General features: G+C 28.5%; 1 protein-coding gene across 1 annotated transcript; it reads left to right on the top strand.

Annotated features, from left to right (window-relative positions):
- Positions 1-2,419: 2,419 nt before the first annotated feature.
- On the top strand, positions 2,420-3,359 carry LOC119613347. The gene is made up of 4 exons (XM_037969366.1): positions 2,420-2,432; positions 2,508-2,602; positions 2,668-2,937; positions 3,120-3,359. The coding sequence occupies exons 1-4, from the start codon at positions 2,420-2,422 to the stop codon at positions 3,357-3,359; spliced, it is 618 nt and encodes a 205-aa protein (XP_037825294.1).
- Positions 3,360-16,787: the final 13,428 nt, after the last annotated feature.

Genomic DNA, 16,787 nt, shown 5'->3' with positions numbered 1-16,787 from the left:
CCAGCTAAAAAAGATTATGTATAGCTCATATATGGATTCATATATGAAGCATATATTTTCACATATGTTCATATCCGAAAATTGGCGGAATTGGGCATAATCTCCATATATTTTCATATATTTCCATATATGTTCATATATTTCCATACTTATCCATATATGGAAAATTTTTTCATATATGATTCCATATATGTGTCCATATATGACATGATCATATATCGCCATTTTTCGGATATGAACATATATGAATATATATGGTCCATATATGATTCATATATGATCCATATATATTCATATATGATCGTTTTTAGCTGGGAGGGTATATCCGCACCAACTTTTTTCCATCAACATTTTCCATTGCAATTGTTTTTAATTCGCAAAAATTACATCCAAACTCTCCATTAAAATTGGCATCGGCGATAAAAAGCGGAGCATATATAGTTGAATAATTAGTTTCATTTGTTGAGGGATTTTTCCAATAAATGTTTTTATTCTTTAAAATTTTATCACAAAATGGCATCAGGAATACGTTCATTGGTGGTTTCATCTTCTTGTCGTACCAAATTCCAGCAATTATGATGTTCTTGTATCGAATTTCGGGGGGTAATTCAGCAATGATGAACATTAACGGCCAACAATGACTCATCGAACTTTTTATAAGTGAAATTCCATCAGTATAAATAACTAAAGTTAAATCGTATTTTTTTCGGTTGTTATTTACACGCCGGTATTCTGATCCATCACAAATATCACTTATTGAACTGTCATTCGAAGAAATATTCATAAGTTTATCACCAATACGATCCAGTTCAAATAAACGTATTAATTGCTCTATAATGTCAATTTCATAAAAGTAAGAAGTATTTGTATCCTTACAACACTTGCAGACACATTCTCCTTTAGGTAAATTTATATGACAATTTTTACAAAAAAAGTGTTTGATTGTTGTACATGGTGGAGCTCTATCTTCAATATATTTGAAAAACTGGTAAAGGGTATTGGGCATTTTATGCCCACTAGGCAGCATGCGATTAATCAATTTTAACTGGTCCTTTAAGGCGCTTTTAGAAAACTTGTGTTTCATAAACATATCCAATGTATTCACGACAGCTACATTGACTGTAATTCTGCAGCTTTCATATAAATTATTTTTATCACACATGCCGCTTATGTCGATGCCTTCCTCATCATGTATGTTATTTATGTCATGATCGCTGCATTCCTTATCTGATAAAATACTATGTTCACTATCTGAGCTTCCAATATAAACTTCATCGCTTTCATATTCATCGCTTCCATAATCATTTTCATCACTTTCATATTCATTTTCATCACTTTCGTATTCATCGGAAGAGTTATTAAAAATGATATGTGTATTTTCTGGTGTAATACTGGTACTTTCTTCATACACATTTTCTATTGTGTCTTCAACTTTGTTAATTTCTGAAGATACAGTTTTATAATTTCGACACCAACGCTCTCGTGTTCTTCCTGGAACCTACATTAAAAAGTTTAGTTATTTAGTGTTTAAAACTTGTTGCTATTGTTAAATTACCATAGATGAAGGATCGGTTTTCCAAATTTTGTATTTGTTTTTTGTATCTTCAATAGGTTTTCTTTTGGAACATGTTGGTTTTTCGATGTCCATATCAAATATGTATTTGTTTACAATTAAACAGCTGATGTTTATGAGTGTTACTAATGATTGTTATAAAAATTCCGCTTAACTAACAACCACCAAATGTTTAATGATAATCTGAGAGCATTAAGGAATACTGATAATTATCAACAAAAATCACATTCTTTTTATCAGTAAAAAATTCTCATTTCCAAGTTAATTAGTGGACGCGCGTTTTATTGCATATGTATATAAAAATTGCGAGAAACAGGTAAAGAAATCCTACATAAAAATTTGTCACTGAAAAATCCATTAATGTAGCGAAAGGTACCAAAATTTGTATATTTTTAACCTTTTATTTTATTACACTTGCACGTGTGCCCATAAATATTTTAAAAAGTAGGTAGAATTGCAAGAATTTTGCTCACACGTGCACTTTTGAAAATTTAAAAAATAATTCTCCGAAACATGCTTTTTATTGTTATTATTTTCTTGCGTGTAAAAAATCGCGAAAACCACTTCCTGTTATTGGAAATTTTACAAATTGTTTGTTATCCTTTTTTATTTTCTTAATAATTGACAAAATTAGGTAAAAATCAATTTCAATCTATGGACCTCTTTGTTCAAAAGAAAATAATCCTTAATAATTATGTACATTCATTGTCATTCATATTCAGTATACAATTGATCAGCCAACAAAATACATCCATTTACCCGCTTCTTTCAATCGCGTATATACGAAAATAAATTAGCAACATTGTTAAACTATCCACGCAATATTAAAAATAATAAAATAACACAATGCCAAAAGTTTGTAAGTACATATACATATTTAAGTTAAGATGTAAAAAACCAATTGTTTCAAATTTGTTTACATTATGTATCGCAGTAAAAACTAAAGAAAGCAAACGTTTGTTGCAAAAACACACAAACAAACTAGTGAAGAAGGAAAACGCAACATCATCTATTTATATTGAGAAAACAGTAAGTACTTACACTTTTTAATTTCATATATATAAAAAACTATAAACACATTTTAATTAATCTAGACCAATAGTGAACAAGAATTGCGCAATAAATTAAAAGAACTACAACAAAAATTGGAACAAATAACAGCGCAGAAAGAAACCAAAACACGAATAAGTGAAGAAAACTCTGTGGGATCTAACGATGCTGAAAATGATGAACAACCTGTTGTGTCGAGGCTAAACGAAATAACAAATCCAAATGAAAGTGAAGTGATTATTTCTCCAATTGAAGCTAATCCTCCAATTGAAATGGGTTGCACCCAGCTGTATGGAAAAAATTATGAAGAAGATGTAAGTATATCAGTAAATAATTTAAAAAGTTTATAAAAACATGGCAAATAAAAATTAAAATATTCACAATTTATATTTGCCATGTTACCTGGAAAAACAAATTTTTTGTTTTTAGTTATAACAAAAGTTTTTTTAAGTATTACTTTTATATTAACGCATTTTTATTGAATTTATATTTTCAGATGGTTCACTTAAAAGACAACATTTATTGTCGGAAAATTGTTTATGACAGTGCATTAGGATCATCTTTCAAGGCATCTCATCTGGCCAGGCGTCTTATTGAGGGTGTTTTTAAATTGGAAGCCATTTTAACATGCACACTTTCTGGCCAACCCCCAAAGGCACAAGGGGAAGAGAGGAGAAACCAAAAATACGGTGCATTGAACGGTGAAGCTCGGAAAGCTTTAACAGGTAATAACTAAAAGCCACAAGTAGTAAATCTTCTATATATAGAAGATATTCCCATTGATTCTGATACTGGATATATTTTAGAGGTAGATCTGGAATATCCTGAAGAAATTCATGATAGCCACAACAATCTACCATTTTGTGCAGAGAACAAACCCCCTCCAAATTCAAAAGAAAAAAAAATAAATTACAGATTTGAATAATAAATATGAATAAGTAATTTATTATAAAAATTTACAACAATGCTTAAAACATGGTTTAAAATTAAATAAAATACATAGAATTTTTAAATTTAAGCAATCTAATTGGCTAAAAAAGTACATTTCCATAAATAACACTGTGATACAAAAGTGAAGAAAAATAAAATGCAATATATTTTTATACCAATTCTATTTCGTTATAGTCCATAGAGTACGAATATATTTTTAGTTTTCCCCTATCACTTCGTTAACTTACTTTTTAAGACCAAAAGATGCGAAAAAGAGCAATTTTTGAAGTTTGAAGAATTTGAAAAATCATAAGTTTAGTAGTTTTCATCCGATTTTCAAATCCGATATTTTTTTTAATGATACAAGTGTTGCCTTTTAATCCAAAAAAAGAAATCCAAAATTTATGGTCAAATGTCTGAGTTACGGTCGTTTAAGTAAAAAAACTCATTTTCATCATGCACTACTTTGGCCATGAGGCAGTGAGTTCATCTTTTATTACTTTCCTGAAGAAACACATAAAGGAAGGTTTCTAAAACTTGTTATTTCATAAAAATCTATGAAAAACTGGATGATTTATGCCAATTTTTCTCATAGCATGTTCCTCGAATCTTTGGTTTTCTCCATACAATTTAATTTTTGTATAAAAATGTTTATAAACATTTTTTAAACTTGTTACAAAGAAAACCAGAAACATGAACGTTTTTGTATGGAAGAAATATGCAATATTTTTATAAAACTTAGCGCAACTCATAACCTTTTTCATCGATTATTATAAATTGACCATCATTGGAAACCCAACTTAATGTGCCTTCTTTCAAATGTAATAAAAGCTAAAGTTACTGCTTCATGGCCAACGTAGAGTAGTATGAAAATTAAAAATTGTGAAAAAAGTATGAGTTTTTTTTTACTTAAATGGCCGTAACCAAGACATTAATCATAAATTTAGGATTTATTTTTTTTGGGTTGAAAGACAACACTTGTATCTTTAAAACAAAATATCCAATTTGAAAATCGGTTGCAAACTACCAAACATATATTCTTTTAAAGTTAAAACTTCAAAAATAGCTCTTTTTCACATCTTTTGCTCTTAAAAAGGAACTAAACGAAGTGATCGGGAAAAATTAAAAATACATTCCTACTCTATGGACTTTAGCGAAATGGAATTGGTATATGAGAACCCCTGCATTTTTTTTGCTATATCACTGTGTAATTTTCATAGAACAAATGCTAAAAATACATTTGAAAAAAATTTTTCAAACTGCTTAATAATGATGTATATGGTAAAACTATGGAAAGCGTTGATAAACGTAAAAACATTAAAATTGTAAGTAAATGGGAAAATGAAGGAAAAAGACTTGGAGCTCGTGCTCTAATAGCAAAACCAGAATTCCATTCTATTAGTATATTTGAGGAAAATATGCTAGCAATTGAATTAAATAAAACGTATTCATTTTATAACAAACCCATTTATCTAGGATTTACAATTCTAGAACTTTCTAAATGGAAGATGTATGATTTCCATTATAATTATATTGTGCCCAAATATAATACAAAAGCACAACTCAATTACATGGACACAGATTCTTTAATTTATTCTATAGAAACTGACGATTTCTATAAGGATATATTGAATGATATCGATACAAGATTCGATACATCTGAATATGAAATTAACAACCAATTTGGTATCCCACAAAAGAATAAAAAAGTGTTAGGGATGATGAAGGATGAAAACAATGGTGTAATTATGAGAGAATTTGTAGGTTTAAGAGCAAAAATGTATTCATTTAAAACAGCAGATTTAAATGAAACTAAAAAGGCTAAGGGTGTCAAAACCAATGTAGTTAGAAATTTAAGTCTATCAGACTATAAAAATTGTTTATTTAACAAAAAAATTTATTATGGTAATATGTTTGTATTTAAATCTAAATTACATGTGTTATATACGGCACATTTAAATAAAATTAGTTTAAGTTATTTAGATAATAAACGATTTATGTGTTGTAATAATATTAATACTCTTGCTTGGGGTCATTACAAGCAAGAATTTTTAAGTAATAATGATGATGACGATTATTTTATGTTAGATTTAGATGAAAAAACAAATGAAAATTGCAAAGAAGTATTCATGAACGATGAAGATGATTTATTGAAAGAAATAGATATAATTAAAGAGTCATCAGTGAATAATCAAAATTGCGATGAGTATTTTATGGAAATAGAATAGAAACAAACAAATTATTGTAATTTTATTTAATACCTTAAATGTATTTAAAAGATACAACTTATAAATAAAAAATCCCATTAAATAAAACATTATTATTCATTTTAATTTTCATAATCTAATTGTTTTCGATTTCTAGTAACTCGAGGTGAATACTGGTATAGTAAAGTTGATTGCTTCAAATTTTTATGATTTTCATCTTTTGACAGTATTCTTATTTTTGGTGAACCTTTATTAGAGAACTGTTTAAGTCGTTTAGCTACTGAAGATGCAGAAGTAGGGTTGAATTTTTCTATTGTTGTATCCATATCAACTTGGTCGTCAATATCATTATTAGCATAAACATCCTCAGGCAAATTAATATTAGTTTGTATTCCAATACTGCTGGATTCTTGTTGGCATGTTGTGTACATTTATTATATACATCAACTAATGCTTTTGAATTTTCAGGATATACTTGACGAGCTAAATGTTGGAATTGTAACTTGTCTCTCGGATTTTTAAACATTACAGTATATTTAGAATTTAAAGAAATATCTCTGGAATAAGCACCTTTATGAAAAATGTTTTCTGTTACTAAAATCACAGCTAAATTTCTATGATGAGATCCCTTAGTAAAAAGTTTTTTTTTTTTTTTTTTTTTTGTCAATTTCTTTATTTACAATCTGTTTATACAACAATAAGCAAATTTTATAATATTTAAAGAATAACAGTTGTTATTGAATTATAATACAATAACAATAAAAATTATGTACACATACATACATATTTATAATTATTTAAAAAGTATCAAAATAGATTACATTTTATTTTTAATATTTACAAGATGTTTCTATCTAAAAGGCAAATCTAAAATATGCAATCTTTTAAGTCTTCGTACTTCTTCCGTCTCCTCTAGTAAACTAATGGCTAATGGGTTAGTATGATTACTCAGTCTTTCAATATATCTAGTACTGAATTCTGTTATAGTGTCTTTGACTAAAGGTATTTTGAGATCATTATGAATGGCTGTATTTGTTATAAACCAAGGCGCTTGAGTAATAAATCGTAGGGTTTTGGACTGGTATCGTTGTAGGATTTCTATATTAGAGTTTTTAGCTGTTCCCCATAGCTGTATTCCATATGTCCACACGGGTTTAAGAATAGCTTTGTATAAAATAAGCTTGTTATTTAAACTTAGTTCAGATCTCGGGCCTAGGAGCCAATACATCTTTTTTGTTTTGATATTTAGGAATTTTCTTTTAGTTTTTATGTGTTCTTTCCAAGTAAGACGCCTATCTAAGTATAATCCTAGATATTTAACACTATTTACAATTGGAATTTGCATTCCATTAAATGCAACAGGTGGACAAGATTCCCTTCTAAGAGTAAAAGTGATGTGAGAAGACTTCGTTGTGTTTATTTTAATTTTCCACTTTTGCATCCATTGCTGAAGTATATTTAATTGCCTTTGTAACGATGTTGAAGCATCTATTGGACAATCCGCAGAAGCCATTAGCGCAGTATCGTCTGCATAAGTCGCAACTGTAATATTTTGTGAATAAGGCATATCACAAGTATATATTGAATAGAGTGTAGGGCCTAAAACACTACCCTGAGGAGTGTATCGGTTTAATATTTGAAAATTCTTCTTTATTATTAACATAAAAGTATCGCTCATTTAAATACGATTTTAGAACTAAATAAAATGGTGTTGGTAGTAAAGATTTTAATTTGAATAATAGACCTGGATGCCAAACTTTATCAAAAGCTTGCTAAACATCTAAGAATACCGCAGAGCAATATTTTTTCGTTTCAAAAGCATCGGTTATGACATTTATAATTCTATGACACTGCTCTGGAGTACCATGCTTGCTACGAAAACCAAATTGGTGGTCAGGAATGATATTATGTTGTTCCAAAACTGGTTTTAGTCTATGCAAAATCAATCTTTCAAATATTTTTGAAAAGGTTGATATCAGACTTATTGGCCTATATGATAAGATATCGTTTTCATTTTTGTTAGGTTTCAGAATCATAATGATTTCAGAACATTTCCACTGAGTTGGGAAATGATGTAAACGTAATATGGAATTATATAACAGAGTTAAAAATATAACACTTCTTTTAGATAAAAGTTTGATTAATTTGGCATCAATTTTGTCATATCCTGGAGTCTTATTATTTCCAAGTTTTGTTATTTCCAGTTTGACTTCATTCGGACTAAAATGATTTATAGGAAGACTCATTTGGCATGGAGCATCTAAAAATTCCAGTATTTTAGCATCATTATCAGTGTTCATTTGAGGATTAGGCTTAAATATATTTTCCAAGTGCCGACAAAATGCTTCGGCTTTACTTTGGTTTGATCTACACCAGCTATTACTTAAATCTCTTATCGGGATATTACGTTGCGTAGGTCTTTTAAGATATTTTGTAGCGTTCCAAAGGTAATTGTCGTGTTTGTTAGCATCTAAAGATTTCAAATATTGACCAGTTTTTTAATTTTTAAATTCTTTAAGCTTTTGTTTAAGCTGCTTACATAAATGGTTAAAATTTCTTTTATCAATTGGGTTCCTACTTAATTGCCAAATTTTTCGGATTCTCCTTTTACTTCGAATTAGGTTTCTTATTTCAGCTGATAAGTAATTGTTTGTAGTTTGGAAATTCTGACTTTCTGGAACATTTGGTGTTGATAAAATAGCAGCTTCGTGGATTAGGCTCGTAAACTTTTCAATAGATTCATCTAACTCTTGACCATTATTTATAGAAAGATTTAAGTTTATATTCTTATCAATCCAATATATAAAGGAATTTATATCAGTTCTTTTTGTTATTAGCTTTACTTTTTTTGACACCTTATGAAAAGTGGAATAATAAGTTGCTATGATAGGAGTGTGATCGGAGCTAAGATCATCACTGTCTTCTATGTCGAGACAGTTGATTGGTATTCCAGAGTAGACAAAAAAGTCCAGTAAGTCTGGTATTTTATCTGAAGGCCAGTAGGTTGGTCTACCAGATGAAAGAATATTATAATGTTTTTTTAAAATACACTTATAAAGCTCCCGACCTTTCGGGTTTATTAATCTTGATCCCCACCAGGGATGTTTAGCATTAAAATCTCCTCCTACCAAGAAACGGCTCCCCAAATTATTGAAGAAATTTTCATAGTCCAGACATAAAATAGAATGTCTAGGTGGAGAATAAATGGCAAATATAGAAACATCTCCACAGTTTGTATTAACTTTTACTCCTGCAGCTTGTATGTAGTTGAGGCAAATTGTAGGAAGTACTTCATACTTGAGGGTTGATTTTATTAAAATTGCAGAGCCAGCATGTGCTCTGTTATCTGGATGATTGGCTGATATCGTGTCATAACCTCTGATACGAAAGTAAGATCTTGAAGTAAAATGAGTTTCAGAGATCAAAAGAATGTCAATGAATTGAGTATTTAAAAATATTTCAGTTTCCTGTGTGTGATTGGAAAGCCCATTTGCATTCCATACAGCTATTCTAATATCTAATTGCATAGTTTAGTAACAAGAACTGACATCATATTAAGTAGAGTGTTAGTTAACTCTATTTGTTTTGTCATTAATTTTTCAAGACGTTCATATACATTTTCATTAGTATTTTGACCTTTTAAAACATTTGCATAAGATGTGTTAGTATTGTGATTTTCGTTTGTACAATTTTGAGGTCGAAAATATGTAAAATTTGTTGGTTGATCAATTGGCTTAGCGTTTATAGTTGACTTTTTCTGTACAAGCTTTTGGTATACTTGACAACCTTTGTAGTTTGCAGTATGGTTTTGCAAACAGTGAATACATCGGGGTGAGTTTGTACTATTCATAGTACATTCAGCTGTGGGATGATCAAGCGCACACTTTACACAACGGAAAGGTTTTCTACAATAGGCCTGAGTATGACCATATTGTTGGCAACGATGACATTGAACAATGTCATTAACTTTCCTAGGGGGTTCAACAGAAATTACGGCATTATTTATGTATCGAGTTTCATAAATTTCCTTGTTGTTAGGATTTGGATCGAGAACAACATAGAACATTGAAAGAGGTTCTTTTGTAACTCTACTTCTAACATTACATATATTTCTAACACCGTGTCCTTGAGCTATAAGCTCGGCTGTAATATCTTCTGGAGGTGTCGAGTGGTGAAGACCTTTGATAACAACCCTGTAAGCCCTTTCTTTACGAACTTGATATGTATGATAACTTATTTTTCTATTATCAAAATACTTAGCTAGCTTTCTATACGAATCTATGCTACTTATCATAACTTTTATTTCGTTATTTCTCATTGATTTATAACTAAAATCTTTTCTAGGAATAATAGAACAAATATTACTTATCATATTTACAATATTGTTAACATTAGGTATAAAAATTGGTGGTGGTTTAATGTAATCAGCGGTTTCTGGCCTTTTTTCGCTATTGTTGTTCTCCATATCCAGAGTTTTAAAACGATTTCCATTAGAGGTTCCGGGGTTGTCATTATTTGTATTCCGTTTCTTTGCTTCATTTCCAATTGGGGATTTACTATCAGTACGTTTGTAAGTTATTGGTATTGTTTGCCAGTTGTAGAATGATTCTTCTGCATTTCTACTAGCTTCATCATCATCACTATCAGTAGTCATGTTTATGATTTATTTTGAGTAATTTTATTTTGAAATTTGTTATTGTTTTTAATATTTTGTATTCAATATTTAATTGTTTGTGTAAAAAAGAATTTCGATTTTAAAATATTTTTAATTTGTTGTTGTTTTTACTAAATACATTTAGTGTTCAAAAGATTGTTTTTGTTTTTATGAGGTAAAATTGATTTTAAAATAATGCACTGCCACTACACTTGTCAATAACAAGAAATTTGTTATTGTTTTTCAGTATTTCGTTTTCAGATATAAATTGTTTGTGGGACAAAGAATGTCGTTATTATTAAAATATTTTTATTTATTTGTTATTGTTATTACTAATTACATTTAGTAATGAAAAATAATTGTTTTTGTTTTGAAATTGGAAAATAATGCACTGCCACTGCACTTGTTAATTACACGTCTTATTGTAATCACTGTCAACAAGAGACTTAGTAAAAAGTTCACACACTTTTTTATTAGATGATTCTTTATCATTTGTAACAAAACTGTCCGGAATTCCTTCGATAAACTCTACATTTTCAATTTTTGGTAGTGAATTTTCTTCAGTAAAACACCATATAATTCGATCTATATTTTTGGATATAAGGTATGGATTTTTTAATAAATTTAAAATAAATGTAGATTTTCCACATCCTGAGGGTCCACAAATGGAATGTATATATAAACTGTTGAAACATGTTTACACTTTCATAAACAACATAGGAATGAACCGAAGTTTTACATCCTTACTGAAATATGAGTAAACAAATTCTTATTAATGAGCTTCATCATCATGCAAGAAAAAACTTTAAACGACGTCGATTTATTCAAAAGGGCATTTTAGACACATGGCAGATAGACTTAGTAGAAATGATACCATTTGCAAAATTTAATAAAGGTTTTAAACAGGGTTTCAAAAAACTGCTAATTGCAGTCGCAAATTACTAAATATTTGACTAAATTTAGTACCATGCTTAAAAAATAGTAACTCGTTAAAATTTCCCCTTACAAGCTAACTGAAGTCAGTCAACTGTGTCAACACATTGCTGCAATAACTTGCAAGTGGTTTTGTTTTTCTTCAGCAGCCACACACACAAGCAGCGGCCATGTTAAGTTTTTCAACTCAGCCGAACTGAACACAACGACTGAACAGTAAAAACAGTTTTGCGTGTGCTGCTTACGTATTGCTTAGTTTTTGGTTTCGTTTTCTTACTAAGGGACGTAAAAAAAACTGATAGTTTGACTGGTTAGTACAAATCAAGCCGACTGAACAATAAAACTTGATGGGTTGTTTGTTCAGTAAGACTTTGTTATTGTATGCAATTTGTTTTAGTATATTGTATGTTTTTGTGTTTAAATTTGACAAAAGTAAACAAAGTAATTGATAATTATTGCTAATAGAAATTGTTAATTAATTTAAAATTTATAAAATTATAAATTACTATACTTATAAATTTAGATATTTTCTTTAAATAAAAATTGATTTAAATTTAAGCATTTTGATGATTTTTTAGTGAGATTTTGTTATTGTATGTTGTATGTATGTATATTAGGGTGGGTCGAAAATAGGCTTTTCGCTCGGATCAACATCTAATAGTGAAATTATGTTGTATTTTAACGTCAAATGGAAGACTGTAAAATATTATTCAATTTTTTGAGGGTAAGAGCCCGCGCATCGCCGCCAAAGTTTGTAAATGCGTTTATATGGGAAAAATGGCACTTTTTGGAGTTTTTTCACAAAATGATGCTTTAAGTATTAATTATTGCACCATTTTATAGCAAAATCGTAATGTCTACAAAATTGTCTTTCCAAAAAGATGGAAAAACTCAAAATTGGTTAAAAAAGTTTTGAGTTATTAAAATTTCCCCCGAGAATTTTGGGATTCTGAAGACATATAAAAGTAAATATAAGAAAATTTTTGTTAGTTTTGAAAAATTTTACAAAAAAATATTATGTTTATCTTTATAAGGTTCATAAATGTGCTAGTACGAATTTTTGTTCAAATTGGATAACTCTTACTCGGTTTAGTCTGTGGTCAAAAAAGGGCCATTATTTTAACAGCATCTCCAAAACTCCATTTTCAAACTTTAAAAAATTTTGTTAAATGGATTATTAAAAATTAAAGTTTTTTATGCTGGATATTATAAAGGATATATATAAGAATTAAACACAGAAAGAATGAGCTTAATACCTCTCATAGTTTTACCGTACCTGCGATGTGAATTTGAAGGATTTCGGGAAAAAGGCAATTTTTGCCAATAATTAAGTAAAAATTATATTATTACCAATTGTTGCTTAATTTTGATCAAGTAAATTGCGATTATTATTTCCGAATCCATGGAAAGTTAGTTCTAATCAAATTTTCGAAACTAAAAATCATTAACCCTCTAAACACCGGTGTCAAAATCAAATTTTTGAATTTTATGTTCTTGAAGAAATAAGAGCATGATGTTGTTAATTTGTTGATGGATATTGATGAAACTTCTTAGAAGTTATTTTTACTACATTCAAATTCAATCCATTAAATCTTAAAGAAAGTTAATTTTAGAAAATTCCTTTTTAAAAGTGTTTTTTGTAGTGTTTAAAAAATCGGTCTTGAATTGACCCCAAGTATGAAAGAGGGTTAATTTTTGAAGAAGTTTGATTCCTAGATTTCTGGATATATTTTCGTGTAGTTTGTCAAAATCAATTCATAATTAAATACACAATATTTTGCTATTTATATTAAATATACAAAAACTTGATTTTGACCCCGGTTTTTAGAGGGTTAATGATTTTTAATTTCGGAAATTTATCAGAAATAATTTTTCATGGACTCGGAAATAATAATCGCAATTTAATTGATCAAAATTAAGCAACAATTGGTAATAATATAATTTTTACTTAATTATTGGCAAAAATTGCCTTTTTCCCGAAATCCTTCAAATTCACATCGCAGGTACGGTAAAACTATGAGAGGTATTAAGCTCATTCTTTCTGTGTTTAATTCTTATATATTCTTTATAATATCCAGCATAGAAAACTTTCATTTTTAATAATCCATTTAACAAATTTTTTTTTTGAAAATGGAGTTTTGGAGATGCTGTTAAAATAATGGCCCTTTTTTGACCACAGACTAAACCGAGTAAGTGTTATCCAATTTGAACAAAAATTCGTACTAGCACATTTATGAACCTTATAAAGATAAACATAATATTTTTTTGTAAAATTTTTCAAAACTAACAAAAATTTTCTTATATTTACTTTTATATGTCTTCAGAAACACAAAATTCTCGGGGGAAAATAACTCAAAATTTGTTTAACGAATTTTGAGTTTTTCCATCTTTTTGGAAAGACAATTTTGTAGACATTACGATTTTGCTATAAAATGGTGCAATAATTAATACTTAAAGCCTCATTTTGTGAAAAAACTCCAAAAAGTGCCATTTTTCCCATATAAACGCATTTGCAAACTTTGGCGGCGATGCGCGGGCTCTTACCCTCAAAATAATTGAATAATATTTTACAGTCTTCCATTTGACGTTAAAATACAACACAATTTCACTATTAGATGTTGATCCGAGCGAAAAGCCTATTTTCGACCCACCCTAATATACATACATACAATAACAAAATCTCACTAAAAAATCATCAAAATGCTTAAATTTAAATCAATTTTTATTTAAAGAAAATATCTAAATTTATAAGTATAGTAATTTATAATTTTATAAATTTTAAATTAATTAACAATTTCTATTAGCAATAATTATCAATTACTTTATTTACTTTTGCCAACATTAAACACAAAAACATACAATATACTAAAACAAATTGCATACAATAACAAAGTCTTACTGAACAAACAACCCATCAAGTTTTATTGTTCAGTCGGCTTGATTTGTACTAACCAGTCAAACTATCAGTCTTTTTTACGTCCCTTAGTAAGAAAACGAAACCAAGAACTAAGCAATATGTAAGCAGCACACGCAAATCTGTTTTTACTGTTCAGTCGTTGTGTTCAGTTCGGCTGAGTTGAAAAACTTAACATGGCCGCTGCTTGTGTGTTTGGCTGCTGAAGAAAAACAAAACCACTTGCAAGTTATTGCAGCAGTGCGTTGACACAGTTGACTGACTTCAGTTAGCTTGTGAGGGAAAAATAAATACTTGAACTTTCTTCAGTTCGGTCGACATTTAAAAAAATAAAACTAAAAACTAAATATTAAACCCTGGTTTTAAATATATGCTTACTGTAATTGATGTATTTTCAAAGTATGCATACGCATTGCCACTAACAACTAAAACAGGAATAGAAATATCGACAGCATTAAAACATATTATAAAACTAAACTAAGGAAAATATCCTAAAAATATTCATTCAGATCAAGGAAAAGAATTTTATAATACACACTTTAAAACTCTTATGAAAGAACTGAACGTTAATCATTACCATACTTATTCCAATATGAAGGCATCCACAGTAGAGCGATTTAACAGAACTTTAAAAAATAAAATGTGGAAACAATTTAGTATGCAAGGAAATTATAAATGGATAGATATATTAGGTAAATTATTGAAAGAATATAGCTCCTCTTATAATCGTTCTATAAAAACAACACCCAATTCTGTTAATAAAAAAATGAACAAAAGCTTTTAAGGAGTGTGTACAGCAACTTAAACATTTTCCAAAAAGGAAAATATAAATTAAATGATTTTGTTCGAATAAGCAAATATAAAAATGTTTTTGAGAAAACCTATACACCAAATTGGTCTTCAGAAGTTTTTAAAATAAATAAAATTCATATTACAAATCCCATAACCTATCAGCTTATTGATCTAAATGGGAATATAATAAAAGGTGGATTTTAAGAAGAAGAATTATTAAAAACCAAAGTTCCAAACATTTTTTTGGTTGAAAAGGTGTTGAAACGTCGTGGTGAAAAACAGTGTTTACTTTTACTAATATATTAGTCAGCATTTGCCGCAAAATACACATTTTTATCACTAGTCATACTAAAAATATTTAAACTTTTTCAGATTTAAAAAACATTGCTACTAAATATTGCCGTTCTGTTTTTATGTTTAACTAGAAAAATTGCGACGTTACACTGCAATCTCTAGCAGCAGGAATGAACAGTATTAATCTCTTGTTTTTGTACAAGAAAAAAATATATTTTTGTGCTATAGCAGCGCACACTCACATCTGTTAAACTAATATGGCTAGTATTGATGATATTTTTATTTGCGCTGAGTTTTTCCTAGCAGCAATTAAATTTTGTTTTGCAACTGCTAGCTGCAAATTTACTTATTGTTTTTTTTTTTATATTTTATTTTATGAATAAACAGTTATACCAGTGTTACCACAATCTCTAATTAAGGATAATTATTTTTCGCAACATAAAAAATAGTTTGTAAAATATACATAGTGGCACCTCCCATATGAATTAAATACAGAAATCGTTTTTCTCGGAAACTATTAGAGTCAGAATCTTCTAATTTTGACGAAAAACTTTAACTTCATTATGAACATTGGGAAAAAATGAGCAGACTTTTATTAGGGGGCTTGAAACCTCTATATGAATTAAATAAATATGTATATGTTATTGAAAATATGGCTACCCCATAAAACACAACTCAAATTAAAAGCGTTCTTTAGATGTTTTTATTATTTTGTTCTAATGAATAAACATTTTTGAGCAATGTAGTTGTAAGATAATATGCTTATACTTATAACAATTTTATAACCAAATGATAGTTTTAAATATTTTTTGTTGTAGAAATTAATAAATTTATAATCACCTTGTATAAAACAGGGTAAACACACATAATTAAAATATTTTTCGTTGAATTCTAATGAGCTTACTTTACAAATTATTCAAATCACACTGTTAAAATGTGGAAGATTATTATATAATTTTTTTTTTGAAGAAATGTAGTTAATATTATTGTGTAATACATTAAGGAAAAAACAAACAAATATCAAGGTAGTATTTTCTGTATTATATCATACAGAAACTATGAGAATATTTAAACTATATTTTAATAATTAATATGTCAATCAATACAGAATATTATAGGTCGAATATCATCGATATATGGATGATAACAAATATACATATTAATATCGACATACATACATATGTACATACATACATACATACATACATACATACATACATACATACATACATACATACATACATACATACATACATGCGTACAAATGTGAAGTGAAATACTGAATTTAAGCTCATGAAATGTCATAAAACTGTCAGTGTACTTACATATATATACCTACATATGTTTATTTACAAATTGCAGCATCAATATTGCCAAAAAATAATAAATAAAACTACAACTGGCAGTAGCAAAACTAAAAAGTTACATTGCTGCTAGGAA

This window comes from Lucilia sericata, unplaced genomic scaffold, assembly GCF_015586225.1.
Source record: "Lucilia sericata isolate MDLA Ls3-8-SP2 unplaced genomic scaffold, ASM1558622v1 Contig002078F_arrow, whole genome shotgun sequence".
Lineage (NCBI taxonomy): Eukaryota > Metazoa > Arthropoda > Insecta > Diptera > Calliphoridae > Lucilia > Lucilia sericata.
Note: the sequence above shows the minus strand (reverse complement) of the source record. Positions and strands in the feature narration are given on the sequence as shown.